Source organism: Myotis nattereri (assembly GCF_964212035.1).
Source record: "Myotis nattereri genome assembly, chromosome: 2".
Lineage (NCBI taxonomy): Eukaryota > Metazoa > Chordata > Mammalia > Chiroptera > Vespertilionidae > Myotis > Myotis nattereri.
In genome coordinates this window covers 212,268,021-212,283,966 of record NC_138076.1, presented here as the reverse complement: position 1 = coordinate 212,283,966, position 15,946 = coordinate 212,268,021, and the positions used below count along the sequence as shown (strand labels likewise).

The 15,946-nt window shown below is 61.3% G+C and overlaps 1 protein-coding gene across 3 annotated transcripts in view; it reads left to right on the top strand.

The window, feature by feature from the left end:
- The window catches only part of NFAM1 (NFAT activating protein with ITAM motif 1), a 61,315-nt gene that overhangs the window by 40,399 nt on the left and 4,970 nt on the right, over window positions 1–15,946 (top strand). For 2 of the 3 annotated variants that reach the window (XM_081084296.1, XM_081084297.1), the window contains exons 2-4: window positions 2,809–3,138; window positions 4,269–4,381; window positions 6,343–6,453. In XM_081084296.1, the coding sequence (XP_080940422.1) occupies window positions 2,809–3,138; window positions 4,269–4,381; window positions 6,343–6,453 (554 nt within the window). The remainder of the gene's footprint in view (window positions 1–2,808; window positions 3,139–4,268; window positions 4,382–6,342; window positions 6,454–15,946) is intronic. The other variant, XM_081084298.1, reaches the window with a different exon arrangement.

The following is a 15,946-nucleotide window of genomic DNA, read 5'->3' as shown; positions in this document are numbered from 1 at the left end:
GCCACACCGGCGAGGGCTGCGTTCCGGCTTTCAGTTTGCTGATGACCTCCAGACCCGGACGCCCGCATGTCCCTCCCCCACCTCCCCCCGGCCGCCCACCCAGGCTCCCTCTGCTTCCCTGTTAGACTGGGGACGTTGCCAGGCCTCAGATATGGGGGGGCTGGGACCTCACCAGTACCCCTAAGATGTTTGTTGGAGGCGCACATCGTGGCTGAAAATGACTCTGAACCTGCCCGCAGCAGCGAGCGTAACTGGGGGATGCGCCTCAGCCAGCTGGAGCAGCCTGCACCCCGGGAGGTCCAGGAGAGGGGGGGCTGGGCTGCTGGGGTCCGGGTCCGGGGTGCTGACACCTCAGTGAAAGCAAGGGGCAGTGGAGGCCGCGGCCAGGCCAGAGCCGGGCACCCGCGTGCATCCCCGCTCCCCGCTTCGGAGGCAGCAGGTTCACGGAGGCCTGAGGTTCTCCTCTCTCTGCATTTTCACGATCCTGACCCTCTGACCTTAAAGTAACGAATCCCAGAAGAATCCCGAGCAACAGTCGTCTGTTTTTATAGCCCCCCCGACCCCCCAACTGTAGAGACGGCGTGACGCACCAGCAGATCCGCATTCTCTGGCTGTACCGCACATGCAGGGAGCTCTGTAAGACACCGGGTGGGCCTTCCTGCCGGGACCCACAGGGAGGTGGCCGCGTGGAGCTGCAGCGTGCCCGCCTCCCCACGCCTGGAGGCGCCTCTCAGACACACGGAGAGGAGGAGCAGGAGCCGGGAGGGGGCGCGCCTCCGAGAGGCCCCGCGTGCCCGCCTTCCTGGTGGTCTGGGTCCAGTTCCAACCTCCCGACCCCCAGGAAACACGAGCCGGGGTCTGCGCTGGCCGCCTGGAGGGCCATGCGAGCACCACACGGGAGGACGGGATGAAAGCGGGCAGCGCTTCCCCACCGGCTCAGGAGTGCGTAGGAGCTGGGAGGGGAGGAGGTGGATGCCCCAGGCCGAGGGCACAGCCCACGGGAGCCTGGGGCTGCTGGGCGGGGCGAGGGGTGTTCATCTCACCCCTCTCGCCTCTCGTCCTTCACGGTCCATCTGGGACTCCAGCATATGCCTCTGTACCCCCCCAGCCCCTGCCCCATCTCACACAAACCCCAGCCCTGGGTCAAAGCTCCTTGTTTACAGCTCATTACTGTTATAGTTCAACAACGACAACGGCCACCCTACAGCAGAGCAGGGATGCAGAGTCGCTGTGCAATCCCCGTCTGCTCCGCCGGCCAAAGGGGAGCCCCGGGCAGCTCAGTGGGTTCCCCCCGTGTGAGCATCGTCATGTGAATGACGTGCGACAAAGCCGACCCACCGTGACACTCAGACATGCCAGTCCACTCCCTGGAACTTCAGTGACTTTGGGAGAGGGGGTCTCTCTCTAGTTGCTCAATAAAAAAACTCAAAGTATCAGTGTGGCTGGAGCTTCGAGGGACTGATGGGTGTGAGGCCATCCCTGTCCCTGTCCCCCCTCTTCCAGGCCCGCCCTCGCCCCGGGATCCTGCTCAGGGCTGAGTGGAGAGACCTGAGCAGAAAGCAGCTGGCCTGGCGCCAGCACCACATCCAGGCAGGAGCCCACGCCTCGCCTTCCCAACAGAATAAATCTCGCTGCTTCCTGTGCGCGTCTCAGACGCATGATCTTCTCCCGATTAACAACCTGGCCAGCATGTTCTTGGCTGCTCGCTGCCGACCTCAATTTAGAACTGTCTGTTGTGTGGCGGCCGAGAGGGAAGGTGCTGGGGGGACGAGGCGCGCTGAGCCGAGTGGCTTGTGCAGCTGGGTCTGGTGTGGGAGGTGTCCCCCGGCCCAGACGCTGCCCGCTGCCCGCTGTCCGGCATCTCAGGAGCCGGCAGGAGGCGGAGGCCGGCCAGGCAGGCTGTGGCTTTGGGGCTCTCAAACTGCTGTCCTAGGGTCGCTAATGGGGGGTAGGGGGGGTGGGGAGGAGGCAGCTCCCACAAAACTGCCTTTGTAACCCTCACTGAACCTCATGGTCACGGCCAAAACGGCCCATGTGGACGCCTCTGTGTTGTGTGAAAGCTGCTCCCGGCGTTGCTGGCTGGAGTCCATAAGAACCTGGCGAATTCTCCTCCGAGCTGGGCTGGGGGACAGCGTGTGTCCGGGCCTGGCTCGCCTCCCCCCCCCCCCCCTCCGCCCCGTGTGTCCACAGCTGGGAGGTGTTTCTTCTGCCGGGAAGGGTTTCTTTATTCTGTTTCCTGCTTCCTTCCTCTTTCACCAGATTCGGTTCTTCTCATACCCAGAGCTGCTAGCCCACGAGGCTTCTTGCCTGGGGCGGGGGCGTGATGGGAACAGGTCAGGGCGTGGTGGGAAGGGCGGATCTTCTAGCCCCGGGCCTGTGGCTGCTGCCTCTGAGAGAGCACGGACCTCTGAACCAGGAGGTCACGGTTTGATTCCCGGTCAGGGCACATGCCTGGGTTGCGGGCTCCATCCCCAGTGTGGGCACTGCAGGTGGCAGCCGATCTGTGATTCTCTCATCATTGATGTTTCTCTCTCTCCCTTCCTCTCTGAAATCAATAAAAATATATTTTAAAAAAAAGGGGCGGGGGGAGCTAGCAGCTTGACCTCCCTGACGATCGGACCCCTCTTCTCTGGAAAACGTAGCTCTGACACACTCTGCCCGGGTGTGCTGGGAGAGGGATCGTGTGTAAGGCGCTGGGCACACACCCCCTCACCGCAGGGCGTGAGGAGTGGGAGAGCCGGTCCGCCGGGCGCAGGCGGGGTGCAGCGCCCCCAGAGTCAGCTGTGTCTCCTTTTCCTTCCTCTGCAGGAGGGCAGTCGGTGGCCCACACAGGCCCCCCCATTCTGGCCTCTCTGGCCAACCAGGCCGTCTCCTTCGGCTGCAGAATCACCTACCCGTACACCCCAGAATTCAAAACCTTCACCGTCGGCTACTTTTATGTGAACCGCCAGGGCCAGGAGAGCGCCGAGGAGCAGACGGGCTGCCAGCCCAGCGCCGGCCAAGAGAACCAGACCCACACCACGGAGTGCCAGGTCACGCCCAGGCTGCCCAGCGCGCTAGCCACCGGCACCTACTACTGCTCCGTCCACTGGCCGAGCTCCAGAGTGAAGGGCCCGGGCACCTTCATCCTGGTCCGAGGTGAGGCCTCCGTGGCTCTTGCAGGGCAGCGGCCCCAGAGGTTTCACGCAGCAGAGTCTGGGGCACAGGGTCTAAAGCGGGGTGTGTTCGCCTCATCCTTCGCCTTTGGCTAAACAGAACCAAGCCTCCTGGGGAGCCCCTGCAGCGCAGGTGCCAGGACACCCCTCTCGTGTGGCAAGGGCAGAGGCCTGGGGTGCGGGCCTGGCCCAGCCCCCTCGCCCGGTGCTCTCCGCGTCCTCCGGCAGGAGCGTGCCGGCGTCTGCACGTGTGTGTGGTGGCCTGTGAGCGAGCGCTTGGCTCGTGTGCGTCTTTCTGAGGACAGAGTCCTAGTTTTCATCGTGTTTTCTCAAAGGAGTGACGGCACCAAGAGATTAACAGTCTGTCACCGAAGCCACGATTCTCGGACCTGCCCTCCGACGCCCACTGGCGGGGGCCCGGGCTTCGGAACCCCGAGTCCTGGCTGTGGCTCCCAGTCCTGCTGCTTGCCAGGCTGTGACCTTGGGCCGGGTCTGCATGGCCACGCCCTGCCTGTCAAAGGCCTGTATGGGGGTGAGCGAGACCCTGCACGCAAGGGCTGAGGCCTGGTGACAGGATGTGCGTGATGAGTAACAGACACGGATGTGCTGGCACGCGGTCAGCGCTCTGCGGCTCTGTGCCAGCCGGAGGGAGGGAGGGAGGGAGGGAGGGAGGGAAGGATGAATGGCTCAAGGGCAGGGGCTGGGCTGTGCCCTTCACTGCTTCCCCAGCACCCCTCCCTCCGCCCCGTGCAGGCCTGGCCCGAACAAACCATCCCCTCCGGCCTCCCCATACCTGCCCTCATGACCCCTGTCTCCGAGTGGAGAAAGGAGGCCCCGGAGATGAAATGACAATGACTTGCCCAGGGCCCCACAGGCAGGTCTCCGTGGAGCCAGCTCCCTGAGGCAGGACCCGTGGGAAGCATCAGGCAGCTGACTCAGGAAGGGGCTCAGCCACGGGGCGTGTGAGGAGGAGGACATTGGGAGAGGCGGAGTCTGGGGTCCTTCTGGGGAAGGCTGGAAGGGGGTCCTGGTTAAAGGGGACCAGGGATTGGGGGCCTGGAGGTTGTGAGGTGAGGCATCACTAACCCCTCTGCTTCCCTGCCTTCCTCCTAGACACAGGCTACCGAGAGCCCCCAAGGGTCCCCGAGAAGATCCTGTTCTTTAGTTTCATCGGCATCCTGGGTGCCCTGAGCATCCTGGGCACGGCCCTGCTGCTCTGGAAGAAGGTAGGGATGCCCACGGGCCTCGGCCCTGCCCCTTCGCCCCTCGCAGTCGCTGGGAATGCCCCGACGGCCCAGGGCTGCCTGCCCGCCCTGCAGGGTGTCCCGGTGGGCCCTGGTGACTAGGTGGACAAGCCTCAGTCCCTCCCCTTTTTAAAATATGTTTTTATTGATTTCAGAAAGGAAGGGAGAGGGAGAGAGAGAGAAACATCCATGATGAGAGAGACTCGTTGATCAGCTGCCTCCTGCACACCCCACACTGGGAATCAAGCCCACAACCTGGGCCTGTGCCCTGACCGGGAATCGAACCGTGACCTCCTGGTTCATAGGTCGATGCTCAATCACTGGGCCACGCCAGCCTGGCATCCCCCCTTTTTTAAAATGGGAATTCCACGCCCACCTTGTCAGGCTACTATGAGGACTCAGTGAAAATAAGAACAAGTTCTCCGCACACTGTAAAGGGTGACACGGATGCCAGTGGCCGTCCCACTGTCTACGAGGCCTACACATTCCAGTGAAAGGAAGGAGGGGGAACTCCAGGGACCGGCAGGTACATCGGACCCGGGTTCCAACCCGGCCCCTGCCAGGTCCTGTCTCTGTGGCCTCAGGCAAGTCGCCCGCCCTCTCTGAGCCTTCCCGCCCTCACGGGGGGACAGATCTCAGGAAGACTTGTCTTGCAGGTTTATTGAGGGGCGCGTGAGACCCAGCAGGGAACGTGTTTAAGGCCCCGCCTGGCGCCCCGCGAGGCCCCGTCTTCCTGAGCAGCCATCGCCCTGTGACTGGGGGTGGCGCCGGCTTGGGCCTGAGAGTGAAGGAGCTCTCGAGAGCTAATCCCGAGTAACGGGCTGGGGATTGGCAGGCAGCCAGGGTTTTTAATTAGCTTCTGCCCAGAGACAGGCTGCTGTTCTGCTGCTGGCTGTGCGGTGCCTGCCAGGAGGGGCGTGATGGCACCGCCTCCCTGGGCCCCCTCCTCGGAAGGAGCTGGCGGGCACCTCCTGCTGCCTCTTCTCTCTGAGCCCTTGGGCTCCCCCTCCCCCCGCCCCCCACCACCATTAGCACTGCACATGGCCGCCAGTATGAGCTTTCTGAAACCACATTCCCGTCCTGGCCCCTCCCGCTGAAAGCTCCCACTGTCCATCCTCCTCACGCCCCTGTGAGGCCATCCTGACCCGCCCTGGGCAGGTGCGCCTCTCTCTGGCCACGCTGACCACCTTGAAGTTCCTCAACACCTCCAGGCCTGGGCACCTGCTGTTCCCCCCGCCCTTCCTCCCTGACTTGCCAAAGAACATCTCAGGCTTCAGGCCTTAGGCATCCCTCCTGCCAGGCGAGGCGTCCGCCCCTCCCCGTGCGCCACAGGCTGTCCCCGTGGGTGGGTCCGTGTGCCGTGCGTTGGGAGAAGGCTGGTCCCTCCTCTGCTCCCCACCGGGCCCTAAGCCCCATGGCTCATGCCGCCCAGCTCGCAAGAGGAGCCTGACCGCTGTGCGTTGGCTGCTGAGGGCCGCCTGAGGGCCCCGCACTCACCCTCTCATAACTTCCCTGCGTCCTCGCGACAGTTTTGCAAAAGAGGGTCACTGATGAAACGGAGGCCCAGAGAGGGGAAGTGGCCTGCCCGAGGCCACAGAGCCCTGAGGGCAGCCCGCTGTTTGCTCAGCACCGCCCCCAACAGGGGGGACCCTGCCTCGCTGGCACCCTGCCCGCGGCTCCCGCCTCCCTGAGCCAGGCCCGCGTCCGTGGGCAGTGCCTCGTGGGTCTGTATCGTTTCCCGTCTCTCTGGGCAGGTGAGTGGTGAGATTCAGGCCTCCGAGGCATTTGGCACGATCCCTGGAGAGGGCAGGGGGCAGGCGCTGAGCGATCAGTTTGCGTGTGGCCTCACGGCAGCCTGCCACCCTTTCCCCGGTGGAACTGCCAGGAAGGAGACGGGGGAGTCCCTGTTCCCACCCTGACAGCCCTGGCGGGCTTCCTCGCAGAAGCAGATGCGGGCGTCCTGGAAGCAGCTGGCTCCGAAGATCCCGGCCTCGAAGATCCCGGCCCCGAGCACGGCCAGCCCCGAGCAGCCTCCGGACGAGTCCCTCTACACGGTGAGTCCGGGGCTGGCCCCTCCCTCCGGCCTGGCCCCCCTCCCTCAGGCCTGGCCCCCCTCCCTCCGGCCCGGCCCCCCTCCCTCTGGCCTGGCCCCCCTCCCTCAGGCCCGGCCCCCCTCCTCAGGCCTGGCCCCCCTCCCTCCGGCCTGGCGTGGGTCTGGCTCCCAGGTTTGGTCATGCTCCCGCGGATGACCCTCGGTCATGCACTCGCTGTGACCTCTCTGAGCCTTCAGTTCCTCATCTGTAAACTGGAACAGGAAGTCCCACCTGGCGGGCTTCCGATGAAGGTGAACCGAGATTCTGGGTGTGGCCCTGACCCCAGGCCCCTCCTGGGCCGCCCCCCTCCTGGAACGAGAGTCTCAGGGCAGGAGTTGGTGAGGAACGAAGACGGTTCCTTCATCCAACCAGATGCTTCACCAGCTCCTTCCTGTTTTTATTGCGCAAACATCGTAGCAACAAGAATCACAAAAAGAGGAAAAGGTCGGGCACCGTCCCAACCCCTTTACACCAACCCTTTCTTTTCTTTTCTTTTCTTTTCTTTTTTTAAAATATTTTTTTAATTGATTGCAGAGAAGGATGGAGGAGAGAGAGAGAGAGAAACATCAATGATGAGAGAGAATCATTGATCGGCTGCCTCCTGCACGACCCCCACTGGGGATGGAGCCCACAGCCCTGGCATGTGCCCTGACCAGGAATCAAACTGTGACCTCCTGGTTCATAGGTCGATGCTCAGCCACTGAGCCACACCGGCTGGGTGACATCAATGACTTTCAATTCTTCACACACCCCACCCCCCCAACACTACACACAGCCATGGTTTTATATCCTTATGACCAAGAGGAGACGAGGGCAGGGACGCCTTTCCATGGACCCTAGCATCTTCCCTCACTAATGGTCTTCGTCATTATTGGAGGGAGAGGCTCAACCAGGTGCCCAGCTGGGTGTGCCCACCCAACGAAGCCCGCCCCCCGGGCAGCACACAGCCACCCTCCTGGCGGCCGGGAAGGCGACAAGTGTTCTTGCTCAGTGCCGCCTGTTTTAGCTCCACAAGCAACATGTGCTCATTGTCGAGAACGTGCAGGATGAGTGCCGCGCTGTCAGCTGGGGTCTCCAGCCCCGATCTAGAGCCACCAGGCTGAGATCTCAGCTCGCTGCCGGGGGGTGCAGAGCCCTGCGGGTCCTGCAGGCGCCCTGGGGGCGTGTTCCGGGGCTGCCTCCAGCGCTAGGATTCTGCCGTGTTCGCTGTCACTGCTCCTGTCCCCACCAGCCTGGCTCGCACATGACACGTGGGTCCTTCCTGGATCTCTACAACACCCCCCACCGAGGGCATTAGGACATGGCCCCGTTCACTAAGGGCGGGTGCTGACGGGGGGGAGGCAGAGGGACAGTCCCTGTGGGGCAGCACCGACAGCTCCTAATAGCACAGAGCAAGGCCAGCGCCCCAGGGTCCTCAGCCCCTCCACCCAGGGAGTTTCCACCAGCCTCCGCTCCCCACCCGGCCCCAGACTTCCACACACACTCCTTCCCTCCCAGCAACTCACTGTGGGTTTTACCACTACGCCTTCTGTCGGCTGTTAAATAAAACATCTCTCTCTCTTCTCTCTTCTCTCTTCTCTCTCTCTCTCTCTCTCTCTCTCTCTCTCTCTCTCTCTCTCTCTTCCTCTACACACACACACACACACACACACACACACACACACGTGATCTCTCTCATATATATCAAGGGAAGAAAATAGCCATCATCCTAATTCTGTCTTCTTTCAGGATAAATACTAGTAACATTGACTTCCATACCTTCTAGTCCATTGAAAAAACAAAACATACAAAGAGACCCATACATACATTCACACATACATTTTTTTTAAATTGGAGTAATACAGCTATTTTTTTTCATGTTACACTATCTCATGAGCATCTTTCCACGTGAAGAATATTCTTCTACAAGATTATTTTTGATGAAGGAGACTCACCTTTGCTTGGAGCACCTTTCTCGCCTGTGTTGAGATGCCTCAGAGGCTCGGGTAGCCCCTCTGGGGTGTGGGGCAGCGGGGCAGGAGCTGGGGCAGGCGGCTTGGGGAGGTTTGAAGGTGCAGAGGGAGGCCACAGGCGTTGCTGGCCAGTCCCTACCAGCTGGGATCGGACCTGGCAGACAAGAATGACATTAATCTCAGGGATGATAATGTCAGGAGCCATTTGTTGAGCACCTCCTGTGTGCCAGGCACCGGGTGAGGACTCCCGCCCATTATCTCATTAATTCTCACAGTGGGGGTCTTAGGATCAGGTGTTACCCTCATTTTCATTTTATTTTCTGATTGTCTACTGCTCGTATGTAGACTTATGATTGGTTTTTGTATATTGACTTTATATAGAGGGTGACCTGGCTGAATTCACTCATTAATTCTAATGGTTTCTGTGTAGATTCCGTTGGATTGTCTATGAACCCAGCCATGGCATCTATGAAAGTGGAAGCTCCATTGCTTCCTTTCTAACCTCATCCTTTTGTTTTATTTTTCTCGCGTTACTGCGCTGCCTAAGACCTCTGGTATGAGGGTGAATAGGAGTGTTGATGGCAGGCATCCTTGTCTTGTTCCCTACCTCTGGGGAAAGTTTTGTATCGTCCTCTCTATGGATAGATTATTGATTTCCAATCTTTCTTCTTTTCTCATATATGTACTTAACGCTATGAACTTCCCTTTATGTGTGGCTTTAGCTGTATCCCACAAGTTTTTTATTTAATATTTTATTTATTGATTTTGAGAGAGAGAGAGATTTGTTGTTCCACTGATTTATGCATTCATCGGTTGTTTCTTACATATGCTCTGACTGGGGATCAATCCCGCATCCTTGGTATCAGGAGGGTGCTCTAACCAACGCCCGTTTCCCCCAAGTTTTAATATATTTTTATTATCTTTCAGTTTAAATTGTCCATGGAGATTTCCTCCTTGCCCCGTGGGTGATTTGAATGTGGTTTGCTTAATTTTCAAATGTTTAATTATTTTCTAGTTATTATTCTGTGTGTCTTTTAAATTTCTCACCAATTCCACTGCGATCAGAGAATAGGTTCTGTATGATTTTAACCCTCTGAAGTCTTCTGGGACTTGCTTTACGGGTCAGCCTATGTTCCATGTGTACTTGAAAAGAACTTGCATTGTACCCGGCTACGCGTTTCATACATGTCGGTTACATCAAGTTGATGTTGTTAAAATATTACATATATTTTTCTTTTGTCTAACGGGTGTTAAGAGAAGTGAGTTTAAATCTGCCCATATGATTGTAGATTTGTGTATTTCTCCTTTTAATCACGTCGATTTTTGCTGTTTATTCATGTGGGGAGATGCTCATGATATACTAAGACAGGAAAGACAGCTCTAGGACCAACTTCCCTATCCAGCAGCATGGACTTGAGTGGGCCGGGCAGACGGGCTCAAAGCCCACTCGTTTTGCTCTGAGTTCTGCTGCTTAACTAGCTGACTCTTGGTTCCATGATCTGTAAGACAGGGCTAACGATACAACATCACGTGGACAGCTTGCAGACAGGCCAGGACTCCTCCCATCTTAGATTCCTCATCTTGAGCCCATCCCCCCTCCAGCAACCCCGCTTTCTCCGAGACTCCCCGGAACTGTCAGACTCCCTGTGCTCATTGTCTCTCTCCCTTTCCCACCTCCTCTTCCCCAAAACCTTTCTTCTCAAGGTCACCACTGACCTCCACGTCGTTAAACCCAATGGCCGGTTCCTGGTCCTCACCTTTCCTGAGCAGCCAGGAGCATCGACCACTGAGTTCTCCCTGCTCCCTGACACACTTTCTTCACTTGCTTCTGGAACATTCCACTCTCTCCTAATTGCCCCCCCAACACACACACACTCATTGCCACACCTCCTCAGGCTCCTTCACTGGCTTCTCCGCAGGGACCACTGAAACCCTGACCTCTAAGGGGTGCGGTCCTGGACCCTTTTTCTTTGGTCTTCACTCCTCTCCCTGGGTGGTCACATTCTGCCTCAGGGTTCTGAGACCACCCACACTCGGGTGGCCCCCAAATTTGTCTCCAGCCCAGGCCTCTCTGGCCAACAGAGTCAACTCTCTCTGGACATTCCACCGGTTCCTCTCTCAGACCAAACCAATCTCTCCCCATGAGCCGTGCTCCAGCCACCCCCCCTCCCTTCCCCCACCTCCCGTGGTGGTGAGCGATGGCTCCGTCCTTCCTGCGCTCAGGCTGACCGTCCTGGAACGGTGCCTCCTCTCACCGCTCGTGTCACTCACTCCCCCTTCACACCGGCCTCCTTGCTGCTCCCACCAACCAGGCATGTCCCCACCACGGCCGGTGTTGGCGGTGCCTCTGGTCCGAGTGTCCTGTGACTGTCCGTGGGCCACTCCCTCCTCCCCAGTCCCTCCTCAGACGGCCCTTTGCCAGGAGGCCTTTGCTGGCCTCCTTTTACAATTGCAACCTCCCCGCCTCCATGGCCGACCTCCCCATCTTCCTGGCCCTATGGCCACCTGTTAGCCTCATGATCCGTCTGTCTCAGACCCCCACCCCCCATAGCCTAGTGCCCTGCACACAGTAGGTGCTCAGCCATCTGCCATATGGGTGAGTGGAGGACTGTTCTCACCTTCCAGGTGCCTCGGATTCTGTGGGGTTCAGTGCTAGGCACAGGGTGGACACGCGGGGGCATCATCACGTGGGGCCACTCTCCCTCACAGCTCCTGGACACCTCCCATCCGCTCCGTGCACCTGCCTAGGCCGGTGCCCTCCGTCCTGCACCTAGCTCTCCCTGCTCCTCCTGCTCCTCCTGCTCCTCCTGCTCCTCCTGCTCCCCCTGCTCCTCCTGCTCCTCCTGTTCCTCCTCCTCCTCCTGCTCCTCCAGCTCCTCCCTGCTCCTCCTGCTCCTCCCTGCTCCTCCTGCTCCTCCTGCTCCTCCCTGCTCCTCCCTGCTCCTCCTGCTCCTCCCTGCTCCTCCTGCTCCTCCTGCTTCTCCCTGCTCCTCGTGCTCCTCCTGCTCCTCCTGCTCCTCCCTGCTCCTCCTGCTCCTCCCTGCTCCTCCTGCTCCTCCTGCTCCTCCCTGCTCCTCCTGCTCCTCCTGCTCCTCCTCCTCCTCCTGCTCCTCCTGCTCCTCCCTGCTCCTCCTGCTCCTCCTCCTCCTGCTCCTCCTGCTCCTCCCTGCTCCTCCTGCTCCTCCTCCTCCTGCTCCTCCTGCTCCTCCCTGCTCCTCCTGCTCCTCCCGGCTCCTCCCTGCTCCTCCTGCTCCTCCCTGCTCCTCCCTGCTCCTCCTGCTCCTCCCTGCTCCTCCTGCTCCTCCCTGCTCCTCCTGCTCCTCCCTGCTCCTCCCTGCTCCTCCTGCTCCTCCCTGCTCCTCCTGCTCCTCCTGCTCCTCCTGTTCCTCCTGCTCCTCCCTGCTCCTCCTACTCCCCCTGCTCCTCCCTGCTCCTTCCTGCTCCTCCCTGCTCCTTCCTGCTCCTACTGCTCCTTCCTGCTCCTACTGCTCCTCCCTGCTCCTCCTGCTCATCCCTGCTCCTCCTGCTCCTTCCTGCTCCTCCCTGCTCCTCCTGCTCCTTCCTGCTCCTCCCTGCTCCTTCCTGCTCCTACTGCTCCTTCCTGCTCCTACTGCTCCTCCCTGCTCCTCCTGCTCATCCCTGCTCCTCCTGCTCCTTCCTGCTCCTCCCTGCTCCTCCTGCTCCTTCCTGCTCCTCCTGCTCCTTCCTGCTCCTACTGCTCCTTCCTGCTCCTACTGCTCCTCCCTGCTCCTCCTGCTCCTCCCTGCTCCTCCTGCTCCTTCCTGCTCCTCCCTGCTCCTCCTGCTCCTTCCTGCTCCTCCTGCTCCCCCTGCTCCTCCTGCTCCTCCTGCTCCTCCCTGCTCCTCCCTGCTCCTACTGCTCCCCCTGCTCCTCCTGCTCCTCCTGCTCCTCCTGCTCCTTCCTGCTCCTCCCAGCTCCTCCCTGCTCTTTCCTGCTCCTCCCTGCTCCTTCCTGCTCCTCCCTGCTCCTTCCTGCTCCTACTGCTCCTTCCTGCTCCTACTGCTCCTCCCTGCTCCTCCTGCTCCTCCCTGCTCCTCCCTGCTCCTCCTGCTCCTTCCTGCTCCTCCCTGCTCCTTCCTGCTCCTACTGCTCCTCCCTGCTCCTCCTGCTCCTCCCTGCTCCTCCTGCTCCTCCCTGCTCCTCCTGTTCCTCCTGCTCCTCCCTGCTCCTCCTGCTCCCCCTGCTCCTCCCTGCTCCTTCCTGCTCCTCCCTGCTCCTTCCTGCTCCTACTGCTCCTTCCTGCTCCTACTGCTCCTTCCTGCTCCTACTGCTCCTCCCGGCTCCTCCCTGCTCCTCCCGGCTCCTCCCTGCTCCTCCTGCTCCTTCCTGCTCCTCCTGCTCCTCCTGCTCCTCCCTGCTCCTTCCTGCTCCTCCTGCTCCTCCTGCTCCTCCCTGCTCCTTCCTGCTCCTCCTGCTCCTCCTGCTCATCCCTGCTCCTTCCTGCTCCTTCCTGCTCCTCCCTGCTCCTTCCTGCTCCTACTGCTCCTTCCTGCTCCTCCTGCTCCTCCCTGCTCCTCCTGCTCCTTCCTGCTCCTCCCTGCTCCTCCTGCTCCTCCCTGCTCCTCCCTGCTCCTCCTGCTCCTCCCTGCTCCTTCCTGCTCCTTCCTGCTCCTCCCTGCTCCTTCCTGCTCCTACTGCTCCTTCCTGCTCCTCCTGCTCCTCCCTGCTCCTCCTGCTCCTTCCTGCTCCTCCCTGCTCCTCCTGCTCCTCCTGCTCCTTCCTGCTCCTCCCTGCTCCTTCCTGCTCCTCCTGCTCCTCCCTGCTCCTCCTGCTCCTCCCTGCTCCTCCTGCTCCTCCTGCTCCTCCTGTTCCTCCTGCTCCTCCCTGCTCCTCCTGCTCCCCCTGCTCCTCCTGCTCCTCCCTGCTCCTTCCTGCTCCTCCCTGCTCCTTCCTGCTCCTCCCTGCTCCTTCCTGCTCCTACTGCTCCTTCCGGCTCCTACTGCTCCTCCTGCTCCTTCCTGCTCCTCCCTGCTCCTTCCTGCTCCTCCCTGCTCCTTCCTGCTCCTACTGCTCCTCCCTGCTCCTCCTGCTCCTCCTGCTCCTTCCTGCTCCTCCCTGCTCCTTCCTGCTCCTCCTGCTCCTCCCTGCTCCTCCCTGCTCCTTCCTGCTCCTCCCTGCTCCTCCCTGCTCCTTCCTGCTCCTCCCTGCTCCTTCCTGCTCCTCCCTGCTCCTTCCTGCTCCTACTGCTCCTCCCTGCTCCTCCTGCTCCTCCTGCTCCTTCCTGCTCCTCCCTGTTCCTTCCTGCTCCTCCTGCTCCTCCCTGCTCCTCCTGCTCCTCCCTGCTCCTCCTGCTCCTCCTGCTCCTCCTGTTCCTCCTGCTCCTCCCTGCTCCTCCTGCTCCCCCTGCTCCTCCTGCTCCTCCCTGCTCCTTCCTGCTCCTCCCTGCTCCTTCCTGCTCCTCCCTGCTCCTTCCTGCTCCTCCTGCTCCTCCCTGCTCCTCCTGCTCCTCCCTGCTCCTCCTGCTCCTCCTGCTCCTCCTGTTCCTCCTGCTCCTCCCTGCTCCTCCTGCTCCCCCTGCTCCTCCTGCTCCTCCCTGCTCCTTCCTGCTCCTCCCTGCTCCTTCCTGCTCCTCCCTGCTCCTTCCTGCTCCTACTGCTCCTTCCTGCTCCCCCTGCTCCTCCCTGCTCCTTCCTGCTCCTCCCTGCTCCTTCCTGCTCCTCCCTGCTCCTTCCTGCTCTTACTGCTCCTTCCGGCTCCTACTGCTCCTCCCGGCTCCTCCCTGCTCCTCCCTGCTCCTTCCTGCTCCTCCCTGCTCCTTCCTGCTCCTACTGCTCCTTCCTGCTCCTCCTGCTCCTCCCTGCTCCTCCTGCTCCTCCCTGCTCCTCCTGCTCCTTCCTGCTCCTCCCTGCTCCTCCTGCTCCTCCTGCTCCTCCTGCTCCTCCCTGCTCCTTCCTGCTCCTCCCTGCTCCTTCCTGCTCCTCCCTGCTCCTCCTGCTCCTCCTGCTCCTCCTGCTCCTTCCTGCTCCTCCTGCTCCTTCCTGCTCCTCCTGCTCCTCCTGCTCCTCCTGCTCCTTCCTGCTCCTCCTTCTCCTTCCTGCTCCTCCCTGCTCCTTCCTGCTCCTCCCTGCTCCTTCCTGCTCCTCCTGCTCCCCCTGCTCCTCCTGCTCCTCCCTGCTCCTCCCTGCTCCTTCCTGCTCCTCCTGCTCCTTCCTGCTCCTCCCTGCTCCTTCCTGCTCCTTCCTGCTCCTCCTGCTCCTTCCTGCTCCTCCTGCTCCTTCCTGCTCCTCCTGCTCCTCCTGCTCCTCCCTGCTCCTCTTGCTCCTCCCTGCTCCTTCCTGCTCCTCCTGCTCCTCCTGCTCCCCCTGCTCCTCCTGCTCCTCCTGCTCCTCCCTGCTCCTCCCTGCTCCTCCTGCTCCTCCTGCTCCCCCTGCTCCTCCTGCTCCTCCTGCTCCTCCCTGCTCCTCCCTGCTCCTCCTGCTCCTCCCTGCTCTTTCCTGCTCCTCCTGCTCCTCCTGCTCCTCCTGCTCCTCCTCCTCCTGCTCCTCCATGCTCCCCCTGCTCCCCCTGCTCCTCCCGCTCCTTCCTGCTCCTTCCTGCTCCTTCCTGCTCCTCCTGCTCCTTCCTGCTCCTCCTGCTCCTTCCTGCTCCTCCTGCTCCTCCTGCTCCTCCTGCTCCTCCTGCTCCCCCTGCTCCTCCTGATCCTCCTGCTCCTCCCTGCTCCTTCCTGCTCCTCCTGCTCCTCCTGCTCCCCCTGCTCCTCCTGCTCCTCCTGCTCCTCCCTGCTCCTCCCTGCTCCTCCCTGCTCCTCCTGCTCCTCCCTGCTCCTCCTGCTCCCCCTGCTCCTCCTGCTCCTCCTGCTCCTCCCTGCTCCTTCCTGCTCCTCCTGCTCCTCCTGCTCCTCCTCCTCCTGCTCCTCCCTGCTCCCCTGCTCCCCCTGCTCCTCCTGCTCCTCCCTGCTCCTCCTGCTCCTCCCTGCTCTTTCCTGCTCCTCCTGCTCCTCCTGCTCCTCCTGCTCCTCCTCCTCCTGCTCCTCCCTGCTCCTCCTGCTCCTCCTGCTCCTCCTGCTCCTCCTGCTCCCCCTGCTCCTCCTGCTCCTCCCTGCTCCTCCCTGCTCTTTCCTGCTCCTCCTGCTCCTCCTGCTCCTCCTCCTCCTGCTCCTCCCTGCTCCCCTGCTCCCCCTGCTCCTCCTGCTCCTCCCTGCTCCTCCTGCTCCTCCCTGCTCTTTCCTGCTCCTCCTGCTCCTCCTGCTCCTCCTGCTCCTCCTCCTCCTGCTCCTCCCTGCTCCCCCTGCTCCTCCTGCTCCTCCTGCTCCTTCCTGCTCCTCCTGCTCCCCCTGCTCCTCCTGCTCCTCCTGCTCCTTCCTGCTCCTCCTGCTCCTCCCTGCTCCTCCTGCTCCTTCCTGCTCCTCCTGCTCCTCCTGCTCCTTCCTGCTCTCCCTGCTCCCCCTGCTCCCCCTGCTCCTCCTGCTCCTCCTGCTCCTTCCTGCTCCTCCTGCTCCTCCCTGCTCCTCCTGCTCCTTCCTGCTCCTCCTGCTCCCCCTG